The sequence below is a fragment of the Mirounga leonina genome, unplaced genomic scaffold, assembly GCF_011800145.1.
Source record: "Mirounga leonina isolate KUSES-001 unplaced genomic scaffold, KU_Mleo_1.0 Mir_126, whole genome shotgun sequence".
NCBI classification, from domain to species: Eukaryota; Metazoa; Chordata; class Mammalia; order Carnivora; family Phocidae; genus Mirounga; species Mirounga leonina.
Genome location: NW_023270314.1, coordinates 26,200,544 through 26,220,516, shown reverse-complemented (window position 1 = coordinate 26,220,516; position 19,973 = coordinate 26,200,544). Strand labels below are relative to the sequence as shown.

The window sequence follows — 19,973 nt, the reverse complement described above, 5'->3', positions numbered from 1 at the left end:
AGAAGCAATGGAGGAAAACTTTAAATAGAAGATTGATAGAAATCCCTACATAAAACGTGAAGCTTTCAAGTGTCCCAAAACTCTATAAACAAAATTTAAAAATTATATATACACATGCGTGCACATGCGTGGACACACAGAGGCATACCTCATTTTATTGTGCTTCACTTTATTGCACTTCATAAATATTATGTTCTTTACAAAGTGAAGGTTTGTGGCACCCTTGTGTCAAGTGAATCTGTCAGCGCCCTTTTCCCAGCAGCATCTGCTTGCTTTGTGTCTTTGTGTCATCCTTTGGCAATTCTTGCAATATTTCAAGCTTTCTCATTATTATTATATTTGTTATGGTGATTTGTGTTTAGAGTTTATGATTCATTGAAAGCTCAGGTGATGGTTAGCATTTTCTAGCAATAAAGTATGTTTTACTTAAGGCATGTACATTGTTTTTAGACACCAAATAGACTACAGTATAGTGTAAACATAACTTTTATATGCACTGGGAAGCCAAAAAATTCATTTGACTTGCTTTATTGTGGTAGTCTGGAACCAAACCCATAATATCTCTGAGGTATGCCTTTACGTACGTACATACATACACACATACATACATACATTTATTTACTGATTTATATAAAATTTTAGGTAGTGATATGTTTGAAGAAGAACATAAGGAGTGAGGGAGTTACTTTATTTAGGGTGATCAGGGATGACTGTAAGGAGACATCTCATCTGAAATCTGAATAAAGTGAGGGCAAGCCGTGAGAATATCTGGGAGTAGGAACATTCCAGGCCAGGGGGACAGCAGATGCAAAGGTTTTGAAGCAGGAATGAGCTTGGTGTGGTTAAAGAACATGAGAAAGCCAAAGAGCCTGGAGGGAAGAGAGGTAGCGGGAGACTAGCTAGAAGTCTGTGGCAATGGCTCAGGCAAAAGGTGAAGGTGGCCGAGGCTAAGGGAGAGGTGGTGAAGCAGTTGGATTTGGGACTTCCTTTGAAGAGAGAGCTGACAGGTTTTGCTAATGTATAATGAGCATAGGTGAAAGAGAAGAATCAAGGACAAGTCTTAGATTTTTGGAGTGAACAATTGGATGAGTGGTTGTGCTATTTATTAAGCAGTTTTGGGAGGAGAATCAAAGCATCTCTTTGGATGTTAATTTTGGGGTGGGCAGTAAACATTATACCCCTTATTTTCCAAAATTTCTAAAGTAAACACGTATTTGTTAATACATGTTTTACTTCATAAAGTCATTTTGAAAACTAAATGAAAGAAAAATAATGAAGACTTCACCCCAAAATTTCATATCAGCATCCAATATTTATGTTCATTACTTTATGTTCTCTTTAAGTTCTTAACATAGTTTTCTTTTCTTTTTATTATTTTTCTTTTTTCTTTTTTTAAAGATTTTATTTATTTGACACAGAGAGACAGCCAGAGAGGGAACACAAGCAGGGGGAGCAGGAGAGGGAGAAGCAGGCTTCCCGTGGAGCAGGGAGCCTGATGCGGGGCTAAATCCCAGGACTCTGGGATCATGACCTGAGCTGAAGGCAGACGCTTAGCAACTGAGCCAGCCAGGCGCCCCTAAGTCCTTAACATAGTTTTCATGTAACTATAATAATTGTTTATTTAGGGGGGAGGTAATTTTTTTCTGATTTCCCCCCCTCAACTTGATTTCATAAGACACTTTCATGTTTCTATATGTCTGTATAATAAACAACCATATTTATTGTTTTAATGACTGCATAATATTCTATAATTTTTTCTCATAATTACTTTAAACTTCCTTTGTTAAAATTTATAGTTGTTTTAGGACTTATTACTAATCATACTACTTTAAACATCTTTGTACATATTTTTTCCTCTGTAATGGTTTTCTTTGAATTGATGGGATTCTTTTTTTTTTTAAAGATTTTATTTATTTTTTTTTTAGAGAGTGAGCGAGAGAGAAACAGCATGAGAGGGGAGAGGGTCAGAGGGAGAAGCAGGCTCCCCGCTGAGCCGGGAGCCCGATGTGGGACTCGATCCCAGGACCCTGGGATCATGACCTGAGCCGAAGGCAGACGCTTAACCATCTGAGCCACCCAGGCGCCCGATGGGATTATTTTTTTAAAAAACATTTTGTTATGGAATATTCAAACATACCCAAAGGTAGAAAGAACAGTCAGTATTCATATTTCCCCAATTGCTATATTAATTTTTTAACAATCTATTTGAATCAGGATCCAAATAAGACCTATATATATTACAATGGTTGATATGTTTCTTAAATCTCTTTAGGGGGCCCTTTGTATCTTTTTTTTCTTTTTGTTGAAGAAACTAGGTTTGTGACCTGTAGGATTTTCCGCCATTCAGATTTTACTGTGTCCCTTGGTGTCATTTAACAGCATGTTCTTCTGTCCCCTGTATTTCTAGTAAATTGGTAGTTGGCTCTAGAGGTTTATTCAGATTCATTTTCTTTCTTCTTTTAAAAAAATACTATTCCATAGGTACAAAGATCTGGTTGTGTCTTTTTTGGTAATGAGCTAAATCTATGAAAGAACAGAAGTATACTCTTTCAAAATAAATGTGAGCAAAATTAGGTAGGAATTGTGGTAAGAGAAATATGGGTGGTGTAGATTCATGGTTTTACTTGGTCTAAGATAAAATAATGTCTTCTCTTGCAGGAGGCTGAGAAAATGTTAGAAATGGGGGGAGACAAGTTCCCCTTAGAGAGCAGGAAGTTACTAAGTAGTCCTGGAAAGAACAACAGTTTCAGGTAAAAAACTCCCCAAACACCAGGCAAATCACTGTTTTGGTTATTCTGTAAACATGTGGCGTTGTGGTGGGGGGTGGTCACACATGCAGCTGCTGGTATAAAGAGCTAAATTTCAGTCTCCCAGCTCCAACCTGGGAAAGTACCTTTTCCTTTCATGGTTTCCTGAGCACCTGCTATGTGCCAGGCATCACACCAGGTGCTGGGAATCACCAGAACAGAGGTAAGGGAGCCCACGTACTGAGCGCCTTCTCTGTGCTAGGAATGTGCTAGAAGCTTGACTTACGTATTCTCCTTTAATCTTCACAACAATTCTCTGATGTAAGCCTCGTTATCCATGTTTTTACAATGAGGAAACTGAGGCTTGGAGGGTTTGGGGTAATTTGCCCAAGGTCACAACGCTGCTAAGCAGAAAGTTTAAGAGTCAAACCCTAGTCTTTGTATTCTTCAGGTCAGTGCTCCTCTCCTTCCTCTAGCCATTTTCCAGAGATGAATAGGATATGGCCTTTGTTTCCAGAGAGTTCTCAGCTTGGGGGGGCGTGAAATTCACATGTTTGGCCAGCCTTTGGTGAGGGGCGGAGGCAGCCCCTCCAGTTTGACTCATGGCATCTGGGGTCCTAGGAGCCAAGGGGAAACTAAGCTGGGGTCCCCCAAATTCCTTACTTCTGCCAGTGATCATCTTATAACTACAAGTTTGTACCCTTTGATCCACATCTTCCCTTTTCCCCTACTCCCCGGCCTCTGGTAACCACCATTCTACTGTCTGTTCTTATGAGTTTGACTTTTTGTGTGTGACTAACCCCAAAGAAATGGAACCTTTGGACCTTAATAAGCTTTCTACAAGTCGTGAAGGAAGTAGCCATAGACTCTGAATTCTCTGGCAGCAAAGTAGGAGCAATGTTCTCTCTCTACTGGGATGCTGCCTCCTCTTCTGGCCTTTCAAAATGAGACTGTCCGCTTTGTAGAAAATTTCCCAGTCCTCCGGGGTGCTGGGAGACCAAGGACTGGATTCAAGGCCTTGATTCTCCACTTACTGACGTCTGACCTTGATTAATCACTTAGCTCTGGGAGCTTTGGTTCCCGTGCTTTCAAAATGAGGATGTGAATAATTTCTGATCTGATAGTTAAGATCATAGATTGTGAGAATCCCTTGTAAACTACAAATGGAAAACTTTTGGCCGTGTATGTGAGAAAGCGTATGAGGAATGCTTATTAGCACACTGCCGGGCACATGGTGAGCCTGGCACCAGCGAACACTCAGTAGGTGGTAGCTCCTCAAGTTGTCCTCGGCACCCCCAGAGGGGCCCTTTGAAGGAGGGCACGATTGTGGGGGAAGAGCTGCCCTCCGCTTGGTACCCTTGCCCAGTCCTCAGCAGCACCGAGCGGGCTACCCTGCCCCTCTACGTTCCAACCACCTGGCTCCTGGTGCTGCTGAGAGCTGTCAGCTGAGCTCCGTCAGACCTACTCTCTCCCATCCGGTGGCGTGGCAATCGTGACAGACTGAGATATGTCTTAGGTTTGTATGTCCTACATTTACTGTCCTAAACATTGATTTCAGATGTGACCCCTCTGAGATTAATATATCTGATGAAATGCCTAAAACTACAGTCTGGAAAGCTCTCAGTATGAACTCTGGAACTACAAAGGAAAAGAGGTAAAGAGAACTATAATTGTTGGTTTTTATTTATTTCTGGCTTTTAAAAATAACAATTATGTCGAAAGGGAAATGTATCTTAGTTGCAAAAGTGAGTTATCTAAAAAATACCACTTCTGGGACTGCTGCTAACCCCACGAGAATTGCTAGAAGCCTAAGAAAAGGAAACATGTTTTCTCACTCTTTGAACAGATGTGCTGTTTGGAACTGCATTTACACAGCCCCAAAGTCAGGATGGGATTATTTGGGGATGTAAATTTACTTCATTTATTTAGTCACCTTAATCCTCTTTCTAAAAGTTTCCATTTCAGGGGCGCCTGGGTGGCTCAGTCGGTGAAAGCGTCCGACTCTTGGTTTCAGCTCAGGTCATGATCTCAGGGTCCTGAGGTCGGGCTCTGCACTGGGCATGGAGCCTGTTTAAGATTCTCTCTCTTCCTCTCCCTCTGCCCCTCCCCCAACTCGTGCATGTGCTCTCTCTCTCAAAAAAAAAGAAAAGAAAAGAAAGAAAAAAATAACCATTAAAAGTTCCCGTTTCAAAATCTCCCTGGTTACTGTAACCGCACAAACTGGAAAGTGGCTAAAATGTGCAGAGTGTCGGTAGTATTGATACAGACATTTAACTCATTCCATAATGAGAATTATTGCCAAGAAAAGATTTTGAAATATTATCACAGTTTTCTTATTTGGGAAACAAAATTCTGTATATCATTTGCCAATAGATAGATCAATTTTCATCAGCTTACTGAAGAAAATGGAAGGACTTGAGGCATCTTTGCCTTCACTGAGGTAGGCTATGCACCCAAATCACTTGAATAATTTAGTCCCAACACCATTTTAATTTAAGAAGTCAGTTAACTAAAGGCAAAATCTTAGGTCTATATTAAAGGCAACTTTTCTAGTTAAGGAAAAAAAAAAAAGCAGTAGGCTAGGATTTAGGGCACTGGTCTAGCCATCATTCCGTGTATAACCTGGCAGGCCGTTGTTTCTGGGACTCAGTTTATTCAGCAGTAAAATGGGAATAATAATGACTAACTGCCTCACTTACAAGAATGTTCTGAGGAGAAGCTGAAGTACTAAGTACTTTGAAAAGTCACGGTCACCAGTGGGTGGTATTGGTAGGCTGTTTCTTCATCGAATGGGTTAAAATAAATCTGTGCTGAATGTGAGTGAAATAAAGAATCTTGTTTCCTTCAGAGGAAAATCCAGGCAGCTGTCGAAATGTATAACGCACATGGTTATTTTTAGTCGAGAACTAGTCTACTTGTAAATGAACTTAAAATATAGCCAGATCCAAATTGTGGTGACATCTTCAAAGTATTGTGTTAAAAGCAGGAATGAATCATGTGTTCCCTTTTTGTCTAATTGTAACACTTTTATTCAGTCTCTTCAACTAAAAGTCTTTGCTGGGAAGGAAGATTTGGGCCGTGAGGTGCCTCAGGGAAGTTCTGGTTACAGAGAGGATGTTGAGTCTCTCAGAGAAAAAGCAAGACCAAGTCTGGCCCTGTCCACGGTCATGTCAAAGCCATGCCGAAGCATTCAGTTACCCGTGCTGTGCGTTGGAGGGCAGCCAGCCATCCCCATACCGGCAGCCAGTCACCAGATGTGAACGTGGAAGCAGAAGACCACCTCTTGTTGGTACTTCTCTTCTTCCTTTCTCTTTCTCTTCAGAACTGCCACCCGTGAAGACCCAGCTTCCCATCTTCCAGACATTTTCTCTGAAACTCTCTGCTGGCGTGCAGAGCCATATGGATCCATTCTGCCACTGAGGATTCCTTCAGTGAGCTCCCTCTTCCTAAAGGATGGGGCGGGGGAGTAGGAGGAGAGCAGAGAGAAAAGGGAAGGCTCTCCAGTCCCGTAGAATCTGCAGGCTGTGAGGCAGGACTTGGTTTGATGCCTCCTCTGGGGGAGGCTGGTCAGACCCAGAGGCTGTCGGGAGGGTCTGCCACTAGGAGGATCAGCGACCTGGGCATTGACAGGGCCCACCACCGCGGCCAGAAGATGCCTCTGCCCCAGGCGCGTCTGTATCGCTCGCTAGCATAGCAGCCCGCATAACTTGGCGAGAACCTTGGATGATGGCAGGGCCACGAGGGACACTGGAGTTGTGTAGCTCACACAGGAAAAAGCTCAGGGGAAAATCAGTAATGGTAAGTGAGGATGAGCAGCTTCTCTTGGTTTCACTGAGGACAGGCTAAGAGAATGAGCTTCAGTAGCTCCGGAAGGAGTTGGTTTAGACACCAGGAAGGGCTTCCTAGCCCGAAGATTTGTCATAGTGTCTACTTTCTAGACATCTGGGAAAGATTTGATAATAGTTGTTTGTGAGTAGAAAGGGAGATAAGGTGTTTTTATTGGCCGTGTTGTGGAAACATCCATGTTTTGCTGCTGTCTCTTGAGGATACATTCCGATTCCACTCCAGGAGAGATCCAAGTGCTTACATAATGTCTCCTTAGCTGCCTTAGTAGTGAACCATCATCAACTCAATGGACCAAAACCACCTTCAGCCATGTGGTTTCTCCATCATCATGAGTTTCTTTTGGTTGACAAATGTTTTGGCTCTCAGATGTAAAAAGCCACACTGGGAAATGAACTGTAAGTAGTGAAATTAATTTTGTTATTTGGTTGAAAACTGTATTTATAGTTTTTCTCTTCTCTTCTCCTTTGTGATGAGTATCAAGGGTTTGGGCTCCAGTGTGTCTAGGTCTTCCCTTCTTTTGTGAACAGAACGTGACAAGTAAGTGTGTCAGTACCCAGGGAATTGGATCACATCAGTTTTCCGTCCCGGAAAACCTTTGTACAGTGGGATGTTCCCACGGATGCTCTCCTTTTATAGGTGAAGAGTTGGTGACAAAACTTTGTTGAATTTCGCATTCCTTCGACTCTTAAAATACATCTGTGCAGTCTAGTCTTAACTCTGAGGACCTTTGAAATTGAAGGAATCCTGCATTTCTTGAACATTTCCCCACCCCCAGAACCACACCTATTTTAATACACAGATGATTTTCAGACTATTGAACAACTGGTACAGAATGGACGCCAACCACTCAATGGATGCTGGCTGTAAACGGGCAGCTACATGCGGCCATACCACTGCCTGTGGGCCGGGCGCCACGCTGCTTTCAAACGTCAAAATCATATCCCTTTGAATTGTGGGTATTGTTCCTGGTTTGTCGGATTTCTGCTCACACGGCCGTTTTAGGGACAGCCTTGGCTTCCCTTTATATGGTGCAGACGGGAACAGGCATGCATCTTTGAACTATATGGGCATTAAAATCTCTGCAAGCCAAAGCTTCACCTTTTATCACTTTGGGAGAAATGTAATGATTGTACCCATTTACCTACCTAATGTAGAAAAATCAAAAGGCAACCTGTCAATAGGAAGAGCTCTCCTGCTGACTTGCCCTTTCTCTCTCTGGCTACTTCCTTGAGCTTGCCTCTTTCTTCATCTTCCTTGTTCCCTGAGAGCACTCCCACTCTCCTCCTCCCTCCTGCCCCTCCTATCTTTTCCTGCCACCCCTGTGGGGGCAGGTTGGTGACTGCTTCTCCTGTTCCCCGAGCCTCAGCACAGCTGTAAGGAATGTGGCGGGGGAAAGCCTTTCATACAACAAGTTAGGTGACAGCATCACTCAAAAAACCTCTCTCCTAATGGTCGATGTCTCACGATGCCTTGTGTACGCTAGGCCTCTCGAGAGCAGAAAACCTGTCTTCGTTAACTGTGTGCAGGGCAGTCACAGGGCCATGTGTGTACCTCCAGTCCTTCCGGAGCCAGACCCTCCCAGGTTCCTGTGCCTTAGGAACGTTAGTTACTTTGGAAGACTGTTGCCAATCCTTTCAGGCCATTACATCTTTCTCAAGCAATAGCCAGCCTCATTTCTGCTGCATCTCAGTGGTAGAAACCATTCCCTACTCTTATTGTCTCTCTTTTCCCAACTCCCACCAAACGCCCAACCCCAGTCCTACCCGAATGCGTCCTCGCTTACGTCTGTGGCTGGTGGCCATGGTGGCCATGGTGGCAGAGGCAGGCTGGGCAGTGTTTGGGGTAGGGAACTGGAGTGGAGGTGAGTCTGTGTGTGTGTGCATGTATGTTCATCGACAAATGCAAGTGTGCCCATAAGATGTCCTTGCTGTTATTAAATAGCTTTGTGTACCTAAGCTGGAGGGACATAAAAAAATATGATCATTCTCCTATCTAGGGTTTCTCAGAGTTCTCTGATAAGAATAGCTTGACGACAAATATAGGCAGATTAGTCTATAGGAAAAGGTGTTTAAACTCAATGTTAAGGAGAAACTGACTTAGGGGTAGAAAGCAAGGCAGGTAGTTTGCTTGGGCCAGAGAGGCAGTCCGCCTCTTTTATGACAAGGGAGATTTCGGGAATGGTTTGAGTATTGGCAGGCCAGTGCCCTGATGGGCTGGTCGTGTTGAGGTAGGAAGGGAGGGAGGCCAGGGGGTTAAGAAAGTGATGGTAGGTGAAATCTTGGTTCTAGTGGTAAGAACGGGTGTTGTGGGGTAGTTGGGTTACTTCCTAGCTCATGACTTTGAGGGGAAGGGTTGGTCTAGAGCGAACAAGGAAGACCAACAATATGCTGTGAACTTGCCAAATCTGTTTGGTTGCATAAAACGCAGGCTAGCTCTTTGTGACTATATATGATTTCCAACTTCTGATGATGGGATCATCAGGAGATCTGGTCTTTACGCATACAGCTCCTGTCCCCACCTCCTCAGTCGTATAAATTTGCCTTTGGGATAGAGAGGTAGTGAACCATTTATTTCAAAAGGTGGCGTGAATAGCTGCTCTTTCTCTTTGTCTGGGTTGTAACTGGCTTTTAAACTAGTCATAAATGTTTGATAAAAGTCTGGTAAATGCTAAGTCTCAGGCGGGGTTGACATCTCAGGCTGTGACAATGGTGACCTTCAAGAGGTCTCTGATTTTAGGAATCTGTGCTTTCTGGTCATCCAGAAAAGACAATTCTCAGTTTTACTTAATTTTCTACTTACTCAGCTCTCTAGACTTCCCTCTTAGTGGAGTAATCAGCTGTTCTCCCTGCTTCTTCTCTATCAACTTCACTGTCTATGTTCTGAGTCTCTATGTTTTCCTGAAGCATAGGAGAAGGTGTGACCCCAGGGCCCCTGACTTTCCTTTTAACTAGCATCAGAAGTCCCATCCATTCTGTTCTCTCTGCTACTATATCAGCTTCTCTAAATTTCTTCTTCTGCAAGAGTGTTAGCACCTCCTCCTAGGACTTTTAAGCAGTCTTTCTAGTTTGTCACTGCATTTTCCTCGGACTTCTCAGGTTCCCAAGCCACATCCTGGCAGGACATTCAGGAACCCTGCACTGCATGTTCTCAGCCTTCCTGACTTTCTTTTGGTTGCAGCTGTCAGGCCTCCATGACGTAGAAATCCTTCCTGTGGGCCCCGACCGGCCAAATGAGGCATCCTCCAAGTTCTGCCCCTTTTACTGACTCAACTTTCTCTGGCAGCCTTTCTTCTCCTTTCTGCCTGGTTTTTCAAGTTCTCCTTGGAGGGCTGACGTTCTCGGTCAGGGGTCCTCAAAACCACCACCAATCAGGGGTGGTGAGAGAGGTGAGGTGGTTGGACGGTTCTGGGGCTCCTCGGAAAGGGAATTTTATGATTATTTTCCTTACTTGGTGTGAGGGACTAAGGATTCTCAAACCCTCAAGCTCATCCATATTTCAGGGTAAACAGAAAAAGACACCCCAAAAGCAAACCAGAGTGGTTTTTCTACCAAACCTATTCTTTTTGATCCTTGGTGCCCTTGTTCTCGTACCTTAATTGTAGAGAATGGGCAGTTGACTCAGTTAACACTTCTTTACTGGAAAGGAGGCTAATTTTCATAACCAAAAGAGGTGTGAAGAAACCATATCACTGCGTGAAGCATGAAAAGAGGAAAGGAGTGTTATGTGGATCTCTTCAACAGGAAAAGTCAGAAAGTGGAATGATTCATCCATAGGCATAATTCCTTTAGGAGGTTCTGTGCTCAAAGGGAATGGAATGGTTTCTGATCCTTCTGAAAAGAAAAGGGATAGCATTTGTCTTAAACCTAACCCACTTTCAGCATTGGAGAACACAGAACTTCTTCTTCTAGCTGATGGCATTAATATTTCCTGAGAGAGAGAAACCCCCCACCCCACCCCAGCACTCTTCCAAGCCCCTCAGACATCAGCAGAGCTTAGGCTTCTCTTAGCGGGATCGTGAATGGCTCCAGCAGGCAGGTTCTCACACAGGCAATGATGTTGGAAACAGAAGTACCAAACTGAATGTGCAATTACTCCTTTTGCAAAAGAGGCCAAAATCCTCCCCACTCCTGTCTCCCATATTCACTCCTCCAAGATGATAAGCCTTCCTCATGTGTATCCGTGTCTGTCTGTGTGATTGGTTAGATATGGCTGCCCGGAGCTAATGGCATCAGGTGGAGAGCAGAACACCCTTCCCACGGAAGGGGACAGCTTGAGGTGCTGGTACATTTCCCCTGGTTTTCTATGCTCTTCTTTCTAGTAGGTCTCATGTAGAGATAGAGATATTTTTGTTTTAGAGATTCCAGAATCTATATTTTTAGTGTAAGAAATGTACCCTCTCCACACTCCACGGTGTAAATAGACCCAAGAACAAACGTGTTGTGATAATCCCATAGCAATCTGTGGTAGGAATAGGACCCTGTCCCTTGCCCCCGAGTCCTGCGGTCTGCGTCTGTGAACCAGGGCGGGCGACTGTGGCACCTCTGCCCAGGCCTTCCTGTGCTCAATGGGGGAAAAATAAAGTCTGTGTAAACTCTTCACACCTGTGGTATTTTTTTGAGCCTGAACCAAGGGCCTGGGCCGATGCGGACCAATTTCAGAACGTGGAAGAAGAGAGTCCTGAAGACAGTTGGGAGAAAGGGTGGGCTGCCTGCTGGGCGTGCCTTGACAGGGGCATGTGTACCCCCCTGGTGCAGATCCTGCACAGTCCTTGGCGAAGAAAGGGACTGCCTAGACGTCTGTTTGGGTGGGCGGACGGGTCAGCGGGAAAAGACAGCCCATTTTGGAGATAACAACCAGACTGTTGAGAGCAACTGCTAATGTTGAAGGACTCTGTGCTGCCTAGAAATCCGGATTTCAGGGGCACCTGGCTGGCTTGGTTGGTAGAGCGTGCGACTCTTAATCTCGGGGTCATGAGTTCAAGCCCCACGCTGGGTGTAGAGATTACTTAAAGATAAATAAAATTTGTTTAAAAGTTATTCCTCCCTTTAAAAAAAAAAATCCAGATTTTAAAAATTGCTGTCACTCAGGAGTGTTTTGAGTTTTGGGGGGAGAGGGGTGCCCTATTTATCTTCTTCCCAAATCCATCTGTTGGAAGCTTGGAGAAGAGGGGAAGAGGGAGGCAATGGAGTAAGAGTAGGGAGGCCGGTGAGGTGGGGAGAGGCAGGGGCACGGGGAGAGGCAGTCAGCAAGCCTCATGGAGTTCCTAGAAAGGCATCACCCAAAAGCACCCTGAACATGGAGCACAGTGTGGATATTTTATCAAGGGGCCCAAGCCGAGTTGGGCTGTAGACCTAGAACTCACTAGCTCTCAGGACTTTTGCTATCTTTGGGCTATTTTTTAAATATCCTGACAGTATACACGATATGCCACTTTGTCTCAGAAAAACATGCTTAAGTTGCGTTGAGTCGGGGTAGTGGATGGGGAGGCCGCTGGTGCAGGGCACGGGCCGGTTCTCATGTCGGGGAGCACTGAGCGCTCTCATGTCCAGAGGACTGGCCTCGGGGCTGTGAAGGATCCCATTAAGTAATAGATGGAAAGTACTTAGAATGGCACCTGGCATGCAGTGAGCACACAGGTAAGGAACGAGAAATCTGGAGGGAGGGGTTCCTGGGTGAGGGGGTAAATTCAGCAGCCATCACATCAGGACTCTGGTTACAGTCTCTGCAGCTCCCTGGGTTTTCCCCTCCTAGTCGTCACGAGATGGCTCCAGAAGCTCCAGGCATCACATCAGCCAAATGCAGGAAGAGAGAAGGGCATTTCTCCAGCTTCTCTCTTTTAAAGGGGAAAATTATTCCCAGAGACACCCCCCGACCCCGTCACATCAGTGGTCAGAACTGAGCCACCTCCCTGACTCTAGGATGGGAAAACAGGGATGGGATGACCTCGTTCAGCTTGGGCCAATGAGGCTTTATTCTCGGGGCTGGGGCCCAGCTCCAATACTTGTACAGAATTAGGATCCTGCTAGCAGCGGGAACCTCGCCGAAGGTCATTGGTTCTCCACCCACCTTGACCGGAGACTCATCTGAGATTTTGAACCTACTGGTGCCTGGTCCCTACTCTACACCAATTAAATGGAGGCTCTGGCGACAAGTGTGGGCACTAATAGTTGTTAATTTCTCTCCGGACGATTCTCACACTCAGGCAGGGTTGAGCATTCCCTGCTACGGTGCATCCGCATGGTCTGACCCTGCTCTCCAGCGTCTGAGTCGCTCCCGGCCAGCTCCTCCTCAGCCTTGACCGTGTAAATGTCCTTCCACGCAGTAGCCCTTCTGCAGCGTTAAAGCCTGACCTGTCACAGCCTTAGCCACCTCCACATTCATTCACCCTCACTGCCTCACCATTTCCAAAACCAGAATCCCAAGATCGAGAATGTAATTGGTGTCTTGGCGGGCCACACTGTAGGTCCCTGACCGGCCTCTGGATCAGGGGCCTCTCGGTCTGGAGCCGCGCCTGGGCCAACAGGGAGAGCGTGAAATGCAAGCAGTTAAAAAGTATGGCAGTCAAGGGGTGCTCCTTCAGCAGAAGCTGTGACTTGTCAGTCCCTCGGAGAAGGAGACAAAGGCCCCAGAGACACAGTGATTGACGTGTCTGGACAGCTTGGTGATGTCCAAAGGTTGATCCCCAGGTTACAGACCTGGCCACAAATTCACCCCTTTTACCTTGTGGTTGTGTTTCATTACAGGGACACACAGGCACACACTTGCAAGAAAAAAGTGCAAGCTAGCGCACTGCTCCCTTCTTCAGCCATTGCCCCAAATGTCCTTAGCCAAGCACACTCCCCAGTGTCATTGGCCCAGGGCTCACTGACGGAGGGAGGCACAGAGCTGCTGACAGGAGGCTAAGGGGGTGAGACTGAGGCTCTTCGCAAGCAGCCGTGTTCATAACAGCTAAACCAGGAACAAGCCTGTCTGGGTTCAAGTCCCAGCTCTGCCTCGACAGCTGTGTGACCTTGGGCAACCTGTCTCGTCTGTGCCCCAGTTTCTTCACTGCAGAATGGCAGCGATAGCGCCACCCACTTTATAGGGCCAGTGGGGAGGGCTAAATGAATTCCAAGCATGGGGAGGCAGGCCCCGTGTGCCCTCCATGCCCTCTCGCAGCAGCTGCCCTCCCTTCGCTTGCTCCTCCAACCCTTGGCTCTGCAGTAGGTGGTAGAATGGGGCCCTGGGGCCAAGCGTAAAGGAGTCCCAGCACTGTAACCTTTGTCTGGGGTCTTTATTGGCATTAACTTCTAGGAAGAACGAGGCTTCACTTGGGCTTCCTGGCCTAAGCCATGTTCTCCAACCCAGCTTCCACCTGAGCCTTTCATTTGGGGTTTTGGAGTGCTTGCCCAGTGTAAGGTATTTATCAGTCCTTGTTCGGGTGTATGCTCTCTAGGTCCAGAGAGGAGAGGCAGAGTGACCAGGGTGTTCCTAAGCCCGTAAGGGTAATGGCCATGTCTTTATTATTACCATAGTCCCCAGTGCCTCTCCCCACTCTCAGAAATCACAGAATGAGTTATAATCACCTGATTTCCTTAATAGACACAGTGGATAAAGACAAAATGCCCAGGCCTCGACTCTCCAGGCAAAATCGTTAAGTTTTCTAGTAACTTCGGGATATATGATTCTAGCACTGATTTTGAGCCCTGGCCCTCAGTTTGCACTCTGCCAGGTGCATAAGGCTCCTGTCCATGGGCTCTGCATCTAAAACACACACGTTCACGAGTAAAGAAAAGTAAGAAGGCGTACTGAAAAATAAAAGCATTCGATAAATAGGAAATTAGAGAACATAACAGTTACATTGCTTATAAATAGCAGAAGTTGAGAAAATGAACTCAGTGTTCCAGTAAGAGTGCCTAAATTGTGGCCAGGGACACAAGCTTTTTTTTTAAAATGAATGACCAAGGGCAGCTGTAACCGTTCCTGGGCAATCCCCGGAAAGTTTCCTCACAAGAAGCACTTCAGGGTGCATTGTGAAGATGCGAAGAACCTAAACTGATCTCTCTGTTGGGAACCAGAGTAAATAACTGTTGGCCGTCAAATTGTTTCGTTGGAATTCACTGCATCCCTCTCCCCACATTTGGCGCAGGGGGGCTGTGGTTTCCGTGTACCCGGTCCCAAGGAGAGGACCGTGCCCTCTTCAGATGCTGCTGGAAAACAGAGATGCCCAAAGCATGCCCTTGAGAGAGACAGTCAAAGAAAACGGGGAAGAGGCCTGGGGAGCCCTGGCAGCTGGGTTTATCTCGTCATTGTCCTAGGAAGGCTGTGTGGGAATAAGAGTCCTCAGAGGACCTAGGATTGGACTCATCTAGAAAATCAGACAGCATATGTAAAGCACAGTGGTGAGGACCATGGATTCTGTGGGACGTAGGAGGGCACCCTCGCAGAGCCTCAGAAGTCAGGGAGGCCTCCAAAGACAAGACAGTATTGGAGGAGGGAAAGAAGAGGGTGTAGACCGGGTCCCAGAGGCAGGAGTACTGATGGAATGTTCTGCAGACGGTGAATCTGGCTGGTTTGCTTGCTGTTAAAGGTTTTGTGTAAGGAAGCAATTGCACATAAAATTGGACACACAGGAAAGAAGACCTTAAATGCCCGGGATAAGGAGCGAGGAGTTCCTATAGGCTCCGAGCCACTACCAGGAGGGAGATGTATGTTTGCTGTGGTGTGGAGAACTGCATCCTGTGGCAGCGAGGAAGGGCTCTGGGCCCGAGGCGGGGAGGCTCCGGACCAGGGCCAGGGCACTCGTGACAGACGAAGGGCAGACCAGGGAGATGACCTGAAGGAACAAAAGTCACTGACTCGGGAGGGGGCGGGGTGCGCAGGTGGAGGGAACATCTCTCTAATGTCACACGTCTGAGAGAAAAGCTGTCGTCAGAGACTTCTCTGACCGAGCTTCAGAGGACACAAGCAGGACAACCTCTCTTCCAAGGAGGCCGATTTGGGCTCAGTGATAGGACTTAGAGCGGAAGGTGTCCCAGACTGGAACTCGCTGCCCCAGGAGCCGGGGGAGGGGGTGCCCAGGCTGGAGCCGCCCCCTGGGTGCAGGGGGGCCATGTGTCAGGAGAGCTGCAGGTGTGGGAGGATGGACGCCAGGGCCCATGACTCCGCCACAGGGACAGGGCGCGAGCTGCAGACAGACGACGTTACCTGGGAGGAGGATGAGAGATGGGAGGGTGGTGATGAAGGAGTGGGTGGAGAACAGATGTCTGAGTCGAGGAGACGGAGAAAACGGTGCGGGGAAGAGAGTGAGTGGGATGCGGTTGTTTGCTCCCGAGGCCGAGCATGAGGATGGGGCCTCAGCACCGGGAGTGCCCGCTGCTCGGGGCTGCGTCTTTGGGTCACATGGGTCCCAGGTTACATGGGTCTGGGTTAAAAAAATAGGGTTCCCGAATGACATAAGAGGGTACTTTCCTGACAGTCCCTTGCCCCCCACCTGCGATTATAGGACCTCCAGACTCTTAAAAGACCCCAGAGCCGACTCCTGTCTGCTCGTGAGCGTGGTGACCTCAGTGACAACCTCTGCAACCCAGACCCCAGTTCCAGCACTCTGTGCTGTAGCCACCGCCGAGCGAGACCCTGCCCTTGCTGCCGCCTCCATCAGCCACTGCCGACCTGCTGTGCCCCCCATGCTGCGCTGGGCCCACACCCCACGGGCTGGTGGCCACCCAGCCTGATCGGGGCTAAGGAGCCTCTTCTCCCGGCGTCAAGGCGCCCTCCCCTGTGCCGATGGATTCCCAAAGCTGACTAGTTGCCTTGGCCCCTCCAGTGTGCCAGAGGAAGAGGGTTCATTACAAGGCGGCAATTGCCTGGAGGCCCATGTCCCCCAAAGAACAGGATGGAACAGGTTGACCTCTACTACCAAGTCCCTACCTTGGTCCAACCAGTGGTGTCCCATGTCAAGGTCACGCAGACAGCAGAGGCCGTGAGTGGGGGTTGCTCCGAGCAGGAGGTATGGGCAGAGCCGGCATCTCTGCTCATGAAGCATCCCTAACATAAAAAGCTACCGTACCTTGAGTGCTTAGCATATGTCAGTCTCTGGGCCAAGGGCTTTAAATGTACAATTCAATGAATTCTCATAACAGCTCTTTGAGGTAAGTATTGTTATTTCTTTTTAACAGGTGTGGAAACTGAGGTGAAGAAAGTTCAGTGATTTGCCTGATGACGTGCAGCCGGCAGATGGCAGAGCTAAGATTCAGACCTAGGTCCTTCTGAGTCCAAAGCACATTCATGCTCAAAACCACATCATTGTGCATTGTTCTGACCACACTGGCTCAGCCTGTCCAGTCTTCTAGGCCCAAATGACCACTTTTTTGAGGGTCGACTAATTTGGTTTGGCCATATCTACACCAACTTGCTTACTGGTTCAACAAATAATGGTGGTGCCGAGCACCGTCCCCCGAGCTTAGGACACAGTGGTGGACAAACTCATGGAGCTACCAGTCCAGAAGAGGGTGACATAGGTGAGCACATGCCACTGAGGAGGGGGCTGATCTCCCCAGCAGGATGAGCAACTGGAAAAACTACTGGAAGGGACCCCAGTCTCATGGTTGTCACATGGCCTGGGAAAGGGGAAGTCAGGAGATGCGGTTCGAGTCCTGACTCTGCTCTTGACTAGCTTCAGTTTCCTTCTCGGTCTCTGGGTTCTTCATCAGTATAATCACTGGTTCATGTTTAGTTTCTTAGCTCTCTTCTGAGTTCGATGTCCCCTGAGTCCATAATGAGGGCAGGAATTGCTCAGGACCAGAGACATCTAGGAGGCTCTAAGCAGGTTGCAGTCTGGAATCCAATGGGTGAAAGCTTTAGATAGTGGCACCAGGGGAAAGGAGTCCCTCACAGGACCTAGACATTCAGGGACCCTCCTGGGGCAGACTGGTTCCCATGTTTATCGGTGGTCTCCTGGATCTGCTATATTGACATTGATGAAAGTGCAAAGCCAGGAGTTTGTGGCCTCGGATCCCCTACCTGGAGAAGAGAACACAGATCCATTCATATCATCACTAGGTCACGGACTCTGCTTTGTGCAGCCTGTAGTGAGTTATTGGAAAAATCCAACCAGAAGGAACCTGCGTTATGTTGCTGGCGTGATGGCCACAGCCCCAGACAACACTAGGACCTTGCAGATCAATCCCTGCAACTGGAGTCTTCGTCACGCCGGCACACCGTCAGAGGAAGGAGGGACCCGTCTAGCCCGCCCATCAGGCTGCCGCCAGCGACATGACAAATCTCTCACTGCTGCCCCTCTGCACAGGTGCTGGAAGCTGATCGTTCCCCTGCCTCCGGTCTCGTCCTGCCCACCCCCTGCCCCTCTGGCACAGCGCCTCCCCACCTCTCCAGCCTCATTCTCCCCTCACCTGGGGCAAACATGCCAACAAGGGCTGTCGTGTCTCAGGGACAGCATGGGGCCTCGTCCTCTTCAACCCCCGGCTCCAGGGCTCGCCTGGTTCCTGCTCGCATGGGCCCTCGCGGTGCATGCCCAGCAGAGCCCTCCCCTGTCTCCAGCTTCTCTCCCTTCTACCTCCTGCTCTCAGCCTCACCACAGAATCAGAATCGCATGAGGTAGATGGATGCTGTTGGGCTGTATGCAGTTTCAAATGAGACATACCTTCCGTGGGGCACTGCAGAGTAGGTAGAATTATTCCTATTTTATAGATAAAGAAACTGAAGCTCTGAGATGCTTAGTAATTTTCCCAAGATCACCCAGCTATTAGGTGGTAGATATGACTGCGAAGCACTTTCCTCTTTCTACTTCATTACTCTTATCTCCCAGAACCTCCAGAGGAGGCTTTCTTAAGCTTTTTAAACTGATGCTTGTTATCCAGATACGAAATTATTTCATAATACTAAACATGCTTTTTCCTACTCTGCATTCTGCTCCCTGCCTGTCCCCCCGCAGGGAGGCTGTGTATATTCACAGAAGGAAGACATTCAGAGGAAGACATTCTTACCACCCTCACCCCAGCTCCCGAGGGCCATGAGCTACCTTGGAGTGGTCTGATTCCATTTGGGGAAAGGCCCCGATTCCCCTAAACTCAGCCAGAAGAGTGAATCCAGAAAGAAAGTTTTCTGCCAGTGCCTTAGGATGGGAAGCCCGGGTGTCTCTGAGCAGGAATGAGTGGACCCACGCAAGGACAGGCCCTGGGGACCCCACAGCAGGAGCAGAGCCTGCCCTTCCGTTCTCCTTTGCTTAGACCATCTGGGTCAGAAAGAGCCCGAGGTCCCCAGAGAGCAGCTCTTCTTCCACTAGCTTGTCCTGCGCTGGAGGGAACCGATCGGCCCAGCTTCCTTCTTCCCAGCAGCCTTTTTGCAGACGGCATCTTATTTGATCCTCGAAGCTGCCTGCGAACAATTATTCTTATTTCCTTTTTAGAGGTGGGAACACTCTGGGCCCTGGAGCCCATTAGTGCTGTCCTTGCTGCCTCCTGCCCAGCTTTGTGCATTTTACACCCTCTCTTTTCAGAGTGGACATTTACCTGCAGTTTGTTTCACGGGTCAGATCTTAAAAATTTACCATAAAAGGAAATCACAGAACTGTATTGTCAAAGATGCTGTCCACTAGTCATGCGCAGCTATTTAAACATAATTAAAATTAAAAATTTAAAAATTGAGTCCCTCGGTCACACCGCCTGCTTTTCAGGAGCTCCGTGGCCATACGCAGCTAGCAGCGAGTGCATTGGACAACACAGAGGAGAACATTTCCATCATTGCAGACAGTTCCATTGGACAGCGCTCATACCAAATATTTAGAAGGTACAGAAAATTATGAAGTCACATAGGAGTATAAATGTACTCATGTTTCATTGCTGTGTGACGAGTTACTACAACCTTTTATTTTTTTTTATTTTTTTATTTTTATTTTTATTTTTTTTTTAAGATTTTATTTATTTGACAGAGAGAGACACAGCGAGAGAGGGAACACAAGCAGGGGGAGTGGGAGAGGGAGAAGCAGGCTTCCCGCCGAGCAGGGAGCCCGATGTGGGGCTTGATCCCAGGACCCCAGGATCATGACCTGAGCCGAAGGCAGACGCTTAACGACTGAGCCACCCAGGCGCCCCATTACAACCTTTTAAATGACACACTTCTTAACTCCCAGTTTCTGTGGTTCAGGAGTCTGGGCATGGCCGTCTGGTCCTCGGCTCAGGGCCTCCACAGGCTGTAACTGGGGTGTCTGCCAAGGTTTCTGTCTCATCTGAGGCTCAGCTCCTCTTCCAAGATCCTCCTCTGCCAAGATCATTCAAATGGTTGGGAGAATTGAGTCCCTTGCCATGGACTGTGGCCCTCAGCTCCCAGAGGCTACTCATCTCCACAGGCACTTTACAACATGATGGACTGCGCCTTCAAGTT

The 19,973-nt window shown here is 47.6% G+C and overlaps 1 protein-coding gene across 1 annotated transcript in view; it reads left to right on the top strand.

Moving 5' to 3' along the window:
• SLC4A8 (solute carrier family 4 member 8) overlaps positions 1–6,571 on the top strand; it is a 47,271-nt gene extending 40,700 nt beyond the window's left edge. The window contains exons 21-23 of the mRNA XM_035002639.1: positions 2,659–2,750; positions 4,306–4,401; positions 5,783–6,571. Coding sequence (XP_034858530.1) covers positions 2,659–2,750; positions 4,306–4,401; positions 5,783–5,795 — 201 coding nt within the window. The 3' untranslated portion in view covers positions 5,796–6,571. The remainder of the gene's footprint in view (positions 1–2,658; positions 2,751–4,305; positions 4,402–5,782) is intronic.
• The last annotated feature ends 13,402 nt before the right edge of the window (positions 6,572–19,973 follow it).